The 12,181-nt window shown below is 49.6% G+C and overlaps 3 protein-coding genes across 5 annotated transcripts; 1 reads left to right on the plus strand and 2 right to left on the minus strand.

The window, feature by feature from the left end:
* Positions 1–608: 608 nt before the first annotated feature.
* On the minus strand, positions 609–4,527 carry LOC120956708 (protein shuttle craft). The gene is made up of 4 exons (XM_040378400.2): positions 4,388–4,527; positions 1,507–4,233; positions 1,086–1,437; positions 609–1,012 (listed from the first exon to the last, which is right to left on the minus strand). Exons 2-4 carry the CDS (start codon positions 4,080–4,082, stop codon positions 878–880), a joined length of 3,063 nt encoding a protein of 1,020 aa, XP_040234334.2. The 5' UTR covers positions 4,083–4,233; positions 4,388–4,527; the 3' UTR covers positions 609–877.
* A 2,353-nt stretch (positions 4,528–6,880) lies between these two features.
* Positions 6,881–9,018, plus strand: LOC120957845 (alkaline ceramidase). Of its 3 annotated transcripts, none has more exons than XM_049608832.1 (5): positions 6,881–6,982; positions 7,082–7,215; positions 7,442–7,698; positions 7,765–7,902; positions 8,025–9,018. In XM_049608832.1, the coding sequence occupies exons 2-5, from the start codon at positions 7,120–7,122 to the stop codon at positions 8,338–8,340; spliced, it is 807 nt and encodes a 268-aa protein (XP_049464789.1). In that variant the 5' UTR covers positions 6,881–6,982; positions 7,082–7,119; the 3' UTR covers positions 8,341–9,018. The 3 variants fall into 3 exon arrangements, with proteins under 3 accessions (XP_049464789.1, XP_049464788.1, XP_049464790.1); XM_049608831.1 differs by having other exon boundaries at positions 6,890–6,982; positions 7,044–7,215; XM_049608833.1 differs by having other exon boundaries at positions 6,890–6,981; positions 7,074–7,215.
* Positions 8,994–10,100, minus strand: LOC120957844 (6-pyruvoyl tetrahydrobiopterin synthase). Its single transcript, XM_040380247.2, has 3 exons — positions 9,824–10,100; positions 9,686–9,765; positions 8,994–9,595 (listed from the first exon to the last, which is right to left on the minus strand). The coding sequence occupies exons 1-3, from the start codon at positions 9,889–9,891 to the stop codon at positions 9,216–9,218; spliced, it is 528 nt and encodes a 175-aa protein (XP_040236181.1). The 5' UTR covers positions 9,892–10,100; the 3' UTR covers positions 8,994–9,215.
* Between the last annotated feature and the right edge of the window lie 2,081 nt (positions 10,101–12,181).

Here is a 12,181-nt window from a genome sequence, read left to right on the forward strand (position 1 = left end):
ATTGGCCTTCCGTTTGAATCCTTGGAAGATGGTTTAAAAATTGGTAGTGATTGGGAGGAAAAGCGAAAATAGAAATGAATATTTCTTTGTTCCTTCACCGCACGGCCCTTTCATAATAGTCTTTCTTACATAATTCGATGATGTCGTAAAAATGACGCTTTTGTGTTGGGCCTTTACCCTGTGCCGTCTGCGTGGTCGGTAGCGTGAATTGAATTTGTTATTTTCTGGCTACTTGGATCAGGCTTGAATGTCTTCGCAGAATTTATTTAAAAAAAAAAAAACAGCGCCATGGAGTACACCGTTGACAGAAATGGTAGCGAAATCAGTTGCTGGATCAAAGTAGGTAATGTAACGGTTCCTGAACCGGGACAGCTATGACTGGGCCAGATACAGGTGCTGCTGAAGGATTTTTTGGGCCCTTTTTGGCCATTTATTGGATTGGTATTTAAAAAAATAGTTTGAGCACCGATATCGGGATCTGGATCCGGTATTGACCGGTTCGGAATTAGTTCCAGTAATGGTTTAGATGAGATGTGTGACACAAACAATTTTCCTTTGCATCGACAGCCGCGATAACCCCTTTCTGCTCTCCTCTCCTTAACTAGGGGTTTCTCGTTGGGCTCACTTTTCGGTTTATTGCAATTTAATAAATACAATTTAATTACACAGCTTTTCAAACAAACAGAATCAAACCGCTTCTCCCTCAAGGGAGAGTCGGATTCGCACGATGGTTTGAAGGAAAGAAAAGTAGCAAAAACAAAACACTTTAAAAACTAAAAAAAACACAATTCCTGTCGACACTGGGCTTTTCTTAACAAAATAAAAAAAGAAAGAAAAAATAATAATTTTTTCCATTTTCATCCCACCCTGCGCCATCTCATTTGCTGCTCGAGCTTGCGGCCGCACCGGTCAAGGTCGTTTTGCCCCATGCATTTAAGCTCGGCACCACGATCCGGCGCTGCCCGTTCTCACGCTGCAGCACCTCCATCAGGCTCATGCTCGGCAGCCAGGACTGCGAAAGGGAAAGAGAGCAGGTTAGACACATTCCACACACGTTGCACTCTTAGGATCGTTAGCACACCCACCGTAAAGCGATCCGCCGTCGCGACGACGTTCCGATTCGGTTCCGCATCGTACGCGACCGATTCCACCCCGAACATGTGACACATTTCGTGCACGATCGCACGCTTCTCGCGGTTCATCACCGGGAACGAGTAGGAGCGGGACTTTTGCTTGCTCTCCTTCGCCAGCTTCACCAGCTCGGTCAGCTTGTCGTGTATCATCTGCACCAGGGCCGGGTCCTTCTTCGCGTACGCGCGCAACGTTTCCGAGTAGTTCGGCTGCAGCTTGGACGGCAGGTCGGGATTGCGTATCTGCAGCGCTATCGCCAGCCGGCGGTTGCGCTCCAGCATTCGGCATTCTTCGTTGCATTCTAGTCTGTAAGGTGTGAAAAAAATGATAAATGAGCATTCTACACGCCTCCCGAGACCATCCAGCGCCACCTACGTTTTGTTGTTCTTCGGTCGCACCGGGCCCAGAATGTCGCTCAGCTCCACCGAGCCGCCGCGCTGCATCTCCTGCACGGACGAGGCAAGCTGGGCGGTTGCTATGCGCCGGTACTCTTTGGAGAAATCGTGACACGTGCGCTGCTGCTTGCGATTGCCACACTCGCACGTGACCTCCACCACAATCTTGCACGCCACGTCCGGACACTCGCCCTCGTGGCACGGCGCATTGCACGGATGCGGACAGGCTTCGCGCGTCCGCGTACAGCTCTGCTTGCACACACCGGCCGCACCGTCCTGCGCACACTCATCCTCGTGGCACGCCCGGATACACTTGTGCCGGCCGCAGGCAAGCGGCTTTGCGCACGGCATCCCGCAGCTGAACGATTCCTGGTAGCACGGGATCGTTTTACGCTGCTCGTGCCTACCATGGCAGTACTTCGTCGTCAGCACCACGCACGGCGGACACTCCGCCTCCGCGTGACAGTTGTGCAACGCCGGATGGTCGCACGCGTGCCTCCGGCCGCACGGCCGATCGCAGGCCGGCTTGCGCGTCCCGCACGGTACCGGCGGATAGATCACGTTCGCGCCACAGTCGCACGCTAGCTCGTCGAACGACACGCGATGGCACGGCCGGCAGTTGCCCTTGTGGCAGGGCTTGTCGCACCGGTGCCGGCCGCAGGACAGCGGCAGCGAGCACGTCTTCGGACAGATGTGATCGAGATCGATGCAGCACACCTGGTTGCACTTGTGCTTGGCGCAGCTGCGCCGCCGCACGCACCGCTTCTTGCACCGCGCATCGTCGGCGCGCGTCGTCAGCTCTTTGCACCGCATCGGCTGATCCATGCCGCCGCACCGGCACTTGACCGTGGTGGACTTTTTGCACGGCGGGCAGGCGCCCCGGTGGCACGCCGCCTCGCAGCAGTGGTTAGCGCCCGGCGGACCGCACGCCAGCTTCCGCCCGCACGGCCCACTGCAGGTCGGCACGGGGTCGAGGCACGATTGGCGACTGCCCGGCACGATCGGCTCCCGCCCGCACGGACAGCTCCGTACCCGGTCCGGCGCGTCCGCACACGCCTCACACTCGCCCTCGTGGCACAGCCGGGCGCACCGATGGTTGCCGCAGCCGAGCGGACGTTCGCACGCCTTCCCGCACCCGTACCGCTGGACGGCCAGGTTTTCCACGCTGCACACCACCGACCGCTCACCCTTGCCACAGTGGCAGCTGTGCTGGACCTGCTCCGTGCACGTGTCGCAGCTCCCAGCGTGACACTGCCGGCCGCACCGATGCAGCCCACAGTTTAGCGGCTTCTCACACACCGCCTCACACAGCAGCTCCTCCTTCTGGCAGCACTGGACCGTTTTTTCCAACCGGCCACAGCCGCACCGGCGCTGCACCGACGCCTGGCACGGTGGGCACGGGCCGGGATGGCACAGCAGCGTGCAGGCATGCTCGCAAACGTCCCGCCGGCCGCACACTTCCCCGCACGAGTGCGCCAAGTCTTCCCGATTGTAGGCCGGGTTTTTCTGCTTGCCGCAGAAGCAAAAGTATTCACGCGGCACCTTCTTCGACACGTGCTGGCAGGCGGGACAGCGCCACCCGGAACCATCCTCCGACTGGGAGCTGGTCGCCCACTTGGTAACGCACCCGAGGTGCAGGATGTGGTAACAGTTGCCGCAGGACCAGGTCGACTGCATTGGCTTCACGATTTCGCAGCACACCAGACACTCCAGCCGGTAGCATTCGATTTCGCGCATCAGCTTCTCGCGCTGGGAGCACTTGGAGAGCGGTGTGGCCGACGGGGATTCCGGTTGCGGAGCGGCACCGGCACCCTTCGACTGGCCGTTCGTGCGCCTTTCGTCCGGATCGGGCTGAATCGTACGGTTGCCCCACTGGCGCTGCCCATTGCGGCGGGAGCTCGTCTCTCCATTTCTGGGTGGAACATCACCCGCGGCATAATCGTCATCGTGCGGCCGGAACCGACCACTGCCGGCCGTCTGCTGGTTGGCTTTCCACTTTCCCTGCCGTGCGACGGGCCGATCGTCCCGCGTGTGCCACCCGTTGCGTGGCTTAAGGCTTTCGTTGCGCCGCGGACGTCCACCGCCGGACGATCTGCTTCCTCCTGCACCACCACCTGCTCCAGTTCCTCCACCTCCGCCGTAGTGATTCGACAATCCAGCGCGGTGTATATTTTCCCGATCGTCTCCATCATAATCATCCTCATTGTCAGCAACAGCAGCCGGTCTGACGGAACCAGCAGGCATCGTGGTTGCCATCGAAACCATCGTTTGTGGAGGTGCACCACCACCATTTCCATCGTTCGCTTCGGTCTGGTACTTACGGGGGACAAACTCCGCCGCCGTTGGGGTCAGATTGGAGGTAAAGCCATAATACTGGAACGTTGCCGGTTGCCCCTGTTGCTGCTGGTGGTGGTCGTTGTTGTTGTTGGTGGTATGATGCGTCCGGAGGTATTGCAATTGCTGCTGTATCTGCACCCGTGCATTGAACTGGGAAATGAAGTCGTCGAAGGTGTTGCTGCTGCCGCTGCTGGCCGCATTACCATCGCTCGTTGCCATGGTGGCCGTGGCGGACGTAGGACCCACGCCCCCCTTGTTGGCCACGGAAGAGGCCTCCACACGCCGGGTGGCGTGGCACTCGGTGGTGCTGCTGCTCCCCCTTCCGCTCGGTGTCCGCCTCGATACGACCAGCGCAAGTTAAAGTTGTCGGCTACAGACAGGAGAGATAAAACAACCCAATTGCTCTCAGTGATGAAATAAAAAGGTACGGGGGAAAGTGTGCGGCCACACACAGCTGGCTCGCTGCGAGGGGAAATCGGTAGCAATTGCCCCGCGACACTTTACTTCCCGTAGCACTTACTCACCCGGCAAACGAAGGGAAAAGGGAGTAGATTTGTAGCAAAATTAAAGAATAAAATACAAAATTAATGCTCACGCAGGGGACACACACCACTTTGCGAAAGGTTTTCGATGCGAGGAGGAGCTGATTCGGTTGTGCTGTCACTTTTGACAGCATTCGCGCGAGCTGTCAAACTTCGGCAAATTCGGCGAGGGGGAAACTTCGGGTTGCAAAATCCCAACCAGCAAAACCGAAGCTATTGAAAAACTTTCCTGTGTGCCAAAACGAGAGAGCATGTTTTATTTCTGCATACAGTATCGGACAGAAAGATAGGGCATTGGTTTTTTAACGCACCGTGCACCCGTTGGGCCAAGTTTATGTGTGGTTTGTATGTGCTTGTGTTTGTGTGTGTGTGTATGTGTGTGTATGTGTGTTTGTGTGTGTGTGTGTGTGTGTGTGTGGATGTATGTTTGAATGTGTATTGATGTGTGTGTTTGTTTCACAAGTAGGTCGTTTCGAATAGATTTGTAAGTAGTTTTTTTGTGTTTTGGGTTAGGTTTTTGGTGTGATAAGCAGGACCACCGCCCTCGCGATCAGTGTGTTTTCGATATATTAACAATGTTACGGTCTTCTTTCGCCGTGGTCTTCTGAGGACGTCCGGTTGACTTGCGCGTTTCGGTTGTCCAAGCGCGTTTCAGTTGTCTAAGCACGTTTCGGTTGTCCGAAGAGCGTTTGCCACAAAAGTGCGCGATCGTTCCATTACGAACTCGATCCTTTTGCGCTTAATGCCAGCAGCAGCCATTCGCTTTTACATATGGCGCTGATGATCGGTACAACGTTTACCTCGACCCATTGTTACTAACATTGCTTGCTTGGACCGTCAAGAACGCACTGGTTAAAAACTTGGACACGGCTGATCCCGTGCTCTGCCTGCGTTCTACTTCTATACGCGATGAATTACATCGTTTTGGAGCAGCAAAAACATCGCATGGATAAAAACTATCAACGAGTACGCGAGTAAGCGTCTTCCCTTCAAAATCGAGAACAGAATACTGCCGGGCTCATGAAACAAAACGCCCATTGAAAAGAACAACTGCGCGCCAGCTCAATGCACGCACAAAGTTTACCATTCGCACACAACGTGCAACGCAGAGATGCACGAAGGCCTTTCAATGGCGTGCACTGGAGAAACACCTGTGAGGGAATGCCGAGTTCATTGCTATTGTGCGCGTGTCCATTTCGCACCGGTGTCGCATTCACATTCATGAAACAGCACACCTGCGTTTTCGTCCGAGGAACAAGCGCTGCTGTCGATGCAAACTTTAGTTTTTATCCAAGTGTAAACGCACAATGTTTCACATGATAACACATATAATAAGAATAATTTCAACGCAATGTGACATCATGGCAAGCTATGTTTTTCAGACACAAACCCGCGCACTTGCTAATACACATTAAAAAGCACACTCTCTTTCTACTACTACACACACACACACACATGCACACACACACACATACACACACACACACACACACACACACACACACACACTCACACACATACACACACACAAACACACACACAAACACAAGTAACGTGGCAAAACAAGTGCACGGTGCATTGAAAAAAAGGGTCCTATCTTAATGTCCGATACTGTACATGTATGCGTGTGTGTCACTCGAAGGATATCGGTTTCCCCTTCTCCCGTTTTTCGTTCATACACTGCTTCTAGACGACCCAAAAAATCTTCCGCGACAATTTTTTGCGACACTTTCTATCTGTCACACTGCTTCTAGACGACCAACTTTTGTACCGCAACACATTTTCTGCGAGCTCTTTGTTCTAAAACAACATCTCAGTTTTAGAACAAAATCACAGGTAACCGTGATTGTCGCGGGTTTGTGAAATTTTCACAGAAAGGCAACGCTCGCGTTTCGCGACATTACGATCAAAGTAAGCCATACATTCGTGCTAAAACAAGGACGGTTTGACATAAAGAAAGTGTCGCCAAAAATTGTCGCGGAAGATTTTTTGGGTCGTCTAGAAGCAGTGTCAAACCGTCCTTGTTTTAGCACGAATGTATGGCTTACTTTGATCGTAATGTCGCGAAACGCGAGCGTTGCCTTTCTGTGAAAATTTCACAAACCCGCGACAATCACGGTTACCTCTGATTTTGTTCTAAAACTGAGATGTTGTTTTAGAACAAAGAGCTCGCAGAAAATTTGTCGCAGAACAAAAGTTGGTCGTCTAGAAGCAGTGATAGACCACACGATCGGCGTTGTGCCGTCCAAAATCTAGAGAAAGAAGTCATGCTCTCTCGCTTTGGCACACAGGAAAGTTTTCCAATAGCTTCGGTTTTGCTGGTTGGGAATCCAAGCATTTGAATGTGTGCGTCGGTTTGTGCCGTGCTGAAAGTTTTTACTTTAGCTGCTGCTAGTGTAAAAACTTAAGGAAAGCTTAAAGTAAAATTTTTTTACACGGGGCGCCTTCAGAAATTGTTGGCTGGGAACGAGCTGCCAAACAACAACAAAAAAAAAAAAAAAAAGACGCAAACTCGGACAGGGTCAACATCGAAATCAACACAGCACGCAAAAAAACCCCAATCAACAACAAAGCAAGGTAAGAAACAATTTCTCGTCCGTTTTTCAGTTCAATTTGTGGAATTTCTGCGTTGTTAAAGGATGCATTAAGTGAAGCTGTTGTAATTTCTGCCAAAAGTTCACAGCTAAGTTGCTGTGTATGTTGCTGCAGCAACCATGACTTGGGAACATCTAGAACGAGGAAGCTCGCCAGTGGATTGGTGCGAGGGCAACTATCTCGTATCGCCCGATATTGCGGAGTTTGTGAATACGGTTAGTATGGTGCATGTGCCCTTCTTTCTATTTGTTAAATCCCCTTAAAAACGGATCAGATAATTGTCTGCAACAAGTGAAGCGATGTGGCGTAAACTAAGCCTCATTGCACTTATGTAATGTACCACTTCAACCCTTCCACTACACGCGTGTGAGCGCAAGTACACTCGCCATTTTTTTTTTTTTAAATGCTTCCTTTCAACACTTTCTCGCCTTTCGTTTTTAGATCAGCAACATTCTCTTCCTGCTCGGGCCACCGTTCCTCATCTACCTGTTCAAAGACTACGGCCGCTTCATACAGCCGGCCATCCATCTGATCTGGGTGCTGCTGATCGTGGTGGGCCTTTCGTCCGCCTACTTCCACGCCACCCTAAGCCTGCTCGGCCAGCTGCTGGATGAGCTCACCATACTGTGGGTGTTTATGGCCACGCTGAGCCTGTTCTGTCCGCGGCGGCACTTTCCGAGAATTTTCAAACGTTCCAGGTGAGCATGGTTTACTATGTTGTTTTAAAGTTTTTCAAGCTAAAGGTCGAAAAAAAAAACCCCTAGAAAACGTTTCTGTCTGTCCATGACGATATTTTCCATCGCGGCAACGGGGCTTTCGTTTTGCCATCCCGCCATCAATGCGTTCGCGCTAATGTTTCTAGCCATCCCAGCCACCTACCTGCTGTACAAGGAGCTCAAAATGTAAGTATAACTAATAACGGGCGTGTGTGTTTTGCTTAATGGCAGTTTAATTACCCTTTGAGCCCTCGATCTCTCTCTCTCAAACACGTACACACTCGCACTGTAACCGTTCCCAATTGCAGTGTGCAGGATGAGCGCGTGTATCGGCTGGGCGTCCGCAATACCACCATCTTGATCATGGCCATCGTTTGCTGGATTAACGATCGCATGTTCTGCGACACCTGGTCGCGGATGAACTTCCCGTACCTGCACGGCTTCTGGCACATTCTCATCTTCATCTCCGCCTATCCGGCCTGCGTACTGTTTGCCTACTTCTTCGTCAACGACGAGCGGCCGGAAAGCCGGCCCACGCTCAAGTACTGGCCGCGGAACGATTTCGAGCTCGGCATACCGTACGTGTCGATCAATTACGACAAAAAGTTTGATGATGCCATCTAAAACTGGCCGGTGCAGGCAGGGAGGGAGAGAGGGGGGGATACCGTAGGCGCAATACATCTACTTCAAAATCTTCTTTACATATGCCAAAAACTGAAAGCAAATGACAAAAAAACAACACTTCATTGTACTTGCACCGTAGCGGAACGGAGCGCACCGATTGGTTTCGCACACGGAACACGCAAAGAGAGGAAGTGTGCAGTAAACGTACCAAAAAAGAAGCATACAAAAATGTAAGCAAAACGCTTTGCACGGTAGATTAGCATGGGGCAATGGCGCTGGTTAGGAATTGAGGAATTGGTCTTGCTTGCGTGAGAGGGTTCGTTCCAGTTTCCGTTCCAGTTTTGTTGTCGTAGTGTTGATTAGCCTTTTAACCTAGAAACTGCTGTACCGCTAGGGTGTATGCGTGTTTAAGCAACCGAGGAGTGATACTAGAAATATGATTTTAAAAAGGCACGTTGCTGCTACAAAGAGGGCGACCCCGCCAGTGTGATAGAGGGCAAAATATATATAGAACGAATCGAATTGGATTTTTAATTGCAACAGGGTGGATTTTAAATTATTTATACCTAGTGCGCTATCAACAGTTTATTTTATGTTTTTCGTAGTTTTGTGTGTTCCAATTTTAAAGAGTTTTAATAAAAATTATGCAAAAGTTTAAGCATTATAGCCGAAAAATGAGCGGGTTTTTTTTATTATTTCCTAAAGGAAGAAGTACCTGTTGCGCAAATCCTTTTGTCAATGCCAAACATATTCACCCTGGCTTGTGCCGGAAGTCTTGTGTCATGGGATGTACGCGTTTCAGATCGTTTCAGTGTTTTGCAATGTAGTACTGGTAAATATACTGTTCAATGGTCTCATCCCCGAACGTCTAACGCCTAACTGTCCGAGTCGGACGACATGTTGGACGAGTTTTCGGACGAGTTGGTCACGCGCGACTGCTTTACCGTCTCGTTATGATGGTGATGCCCGACCGTGTGCTTCTCGCCCCGATAGATGACCGCGTTCTTGTCCGTCTCGTGTATCTTTATCTCGTACAGCAGCTCCGGCTTGTCCATGATCAGCTTCAGGCTGTCCCAGATGAAGATGGCCACGTTTTCGGTGGTGCTGGCCAGGTTCTTGAAGTACGGCACGTCCTTGTCCAGGTTGAGATGGTCCAGCTTTTTCATGATCGCCTGGTTCATGTACTCCTTCAGGTCGGTTATGTTCATCACCATGCCCGTCTTGCCGTCGACCGGGCCGCGCACCGTCACCTCCACTGGTGGGGCGAAAGAAGGTTGGCAAAAAAAATATTTCGGGCAAATTTTCGAATAGCTAAGAAGCAAAAGAAGGAACCGTTCACCCTTACCGGTATAGTTGTGTCCGTGGCCATTGGGATTGTTGCATTTTCCGTACACCTGCCGGTTCGCTTCCTCACTCAGGAACGGGCTGTGGAAGAGAAATTACTGTATTGTTGCCTTTTCCCGTCAAATTGCAAACAACGAACCTGTGCAAACGATGGCACGCGCTGAAGCATTCCTTGCGGGTCAAATAAACCTGGGGCCGGGACGACATGGTCAGCCGTTGTTGTTACAAAGTCTGGGGCAGGAACGTGAACACCACTCTGTACTTAAACTGTATCTATCAACTTGTTGAATGCCGCAGGCGTTCAGTCAAAATACTGCAAAGGGAGGAAGAAGGGAAAATAGCTTTTCCGTCACGTTTCTTTTTTCTTTTTGTTGTTGTTTGTTGCGGAACAGCACGATCAAAACAAAACACACTGAGCGGACGGTACGTACAGTGGGACATGGTGGTGCACACGTCGAAATTTAAATTAATTTTTCCTTTCATGTCTTTCGCGTACGATTATGGAAAAGGAATGGGAAAATAAGAAATTATTTTAAGTTAGTCAATAATACTATAACATAAAGTGGTTGAAACAGTTTCAAACAGTGTAAAAATATTATTACAAAATTTACCCATCGTTTGTAACATTTTCCCACTGTGCTTTCCTTCACGGACTGTTTAGAGCAAAGGGTTCACGGCTGCACATATGACGGTTGTACTAAAAGAGTACTAAAGAGTTTGAAATTTTAAACTAGATCTAAATTTCTGTTGGAAATGTATACAATGGCTGGTATTATTGAATCCGTTCGTAGCGGCGGCGTACGTCCCGACACTCATTTTGCTAACGTACTAGATGGTTGCTACAGTTATTCACCGCGGCGTTGTAGGACCGGACTCAAGAAATGTGTTGCCATCTCTAGAATTTCATGCGAGCGCCGTACGTTCCCGCTACGAACGGATTCAATAATACCAGCCAATGTATCTATGACTGTTTATAATACTTCTTCTAATTGGCGTAACGTCCTACGCGGACATGCCGGCCTATAATACAGGCTTTCGAGACCTACTCAGTACTACGCAGCCAGATAGTCAGTCATTACTACGTGGGGACTGTCCATTCTAGGCTTGAACCCATGACGAATATGTTATTTGTGTCGAACGCTTTAAAGAATGTACCGCGGGACGGCCCGTTTACAATAACTTTTAAATGATATGCACACATCGTAAGATTGTTGTAAAATTTTTAGAACACTAGTTCTTTTGGCCACTAGTTACAGGACTGCATAACTTTCTAAGATCCCCTGTGCTCTACAGAGTACACCGAAATTAATGGCTTCAGGACCCTGTCAAACTGAGATACTTATGACGACCCCTTGAGAGACCTAAAACCAAAACCAATTTCATACAGGTCCTGACACCAATACATCACCTATTCTGGTTCAAAATTGCATATGATCGAATGCCAGTCCTGGTCTTGTTACTGAATCGTTACCAGTCCTGGAACCAATACTGCTCATACCGGTCCATGATTGTGCACCCATAACTGCCTATCATGAATAGCTGGAACATATCATGTACCCGAACCTGCCCTGGAACCTATCATAAACACATACCGGTGCTAGAACTGATAAAGAGCTCATACCTGCCTTGGGATCTATCATGAACCCACAGCGACCCTGAGCCCACTCGACCATGAAGCCATACTGATCCTGGAACCTATCATGAACCCATATTGATCCTGGAACTTATCATGAACCCATACTTACTCTAGAACCTATCATGAATTCATACTGGTCCTGGAATCTATTATGAACCCATACTGGTCCTGGAAGTTATACTGAATTCATACGTGGACCTGGAACCGATACTGAACCCATGCCGGTCCTGGAACTACTCATGAATCTAAATCAGTCCTGGAACTGAAATTAAATCCACACAGGACCTGCAACCCATCATGAACCCATACCGGTTCTGGAATCGATCATAAACCCATACTGATCCAGAAATAGCCTCCGATTTCATTTATTTTCAAGAACAATACCTGGACCTGTTCCGGATTCGGAACGATACTTGATCTGGGCCTTAAACTGATCCAATTTCAGTCCCAGTCAACAAACCATACCCGGTAGAAAATTGTGCAACGTAGGAATAGTGTAAGAATTAGCGCAGGGATTAATGTAAGAAATAGCGTAGGAAATTTAGTAGAATTGTACAGGGATATTATAAAAGAATTTAAGATTTTTGCGTAACAGTTTTACAATTATTTTCCAACAAAAATTCGACACATTTTGTACAACCAGCAAGCATGTCCTTACTTAGCAAATCATCCAATATGAGGCTTGCAGATGCAGCTCAAACTTATAGCGAATTCAAACCAACGACCCACAGCGCCACATTCTCCCATCCAATGCCAAGGTCAACAGTAACCGCAATTAGTATTCCGTACGCCTTTCCATATTGCCTTTCGATATTCAGCTTTCGTTTAAAGCTTTACCGATAACACACGCCTCTCCGGCAC

Source organism: Anopheles coluzzii, chromosome 3, assembly GCF_943734685.1.
Source record: "Anopheles coluzzii chromosome 3, AcolN3, whole genome shotgun sequence".
Taxonomy (NCBI): Eukaryota; Metazoa; Arthropoda; class Insecta; order Diptera; family Culicidae; genus Anopheles; species Anopheles coluzzii.

What these genes read in the sequence shown, in the direction of transcription:
- LOC120957844 (XM_040380247.2), bottom strand. Translation starts at nt 9,891, where the DNA reads ATGTCGTCCCGGCCCCAGGTTTATTTGACCCGCAAGGAATGCTTCAGC. An exon ending in GCGTGCCATCGTTTGCACAG is followed by an intron (nt 9,766 to 9,823) that starts GTTCGTTGTTTG and finishes TCTCTTCCACAG; the next exon opens with CCCGTTCCTGAGTGAGGAAG. An exon ending in CCACGGACACAACTATACCG is followed by an intron (nt 9,596 to 9,685) that starts GTAAGGGTGAAC and finishes TCGCCCCACCAG; the next exon opens with TGGAGGTGACGGTGCGCGGC.
- LOC120957845 (XM_049608832.1), top strand. Translation starts at nt 7,120, where the DNA reads ATGACTTGGGAACATCTAGAACGAGGAAGCTCGCCAGTGGATTGGTGC. An exon ending in AGAATTTTCAAACGTTCCAG is followed by an intron (nt 7,699 to 7,764) that starts GTGAGCATGGTT and finishes AAAAACCCCTAG; the next exon opens with AAAACGTTTCTGTCTGTCCA. An exon ending in CTGTACAAGGAGCTCAAAAT is followed by an intron (nt 7,903 to 8,024) that starts GTAAGTATAACT and finishes TCCCAATTGCAG; the next exon opens with TGTGCAGGATGAGCGCGTGT.
- LOC120956708 (XM_040378400.2), bottom strand. Translation starts at nt 4,082, where the DNA reads ATGGCAACGAGCGATGGTAATGCGGCCAGCAGCGGCAGCAGCAACACC. An exon ending in CGACCGAAGAACAACAAAAC is followed by an intron (nt 1,438 to 1,506) that starts GTAGGTGGCGCT and finishes CACACCTTACAG; the next exon opens with ACTAGAATGCAACGAAGAAT. An exon ending in CGACGGCGGATCGCTTTACG is followed by an intron (nt 1,013 to 1,085) that starts GTGGGTGTGCTA and finishes TCCCTTTCGCAG; the next exon opens with TCCTGGCTGCCGAGCATGAG.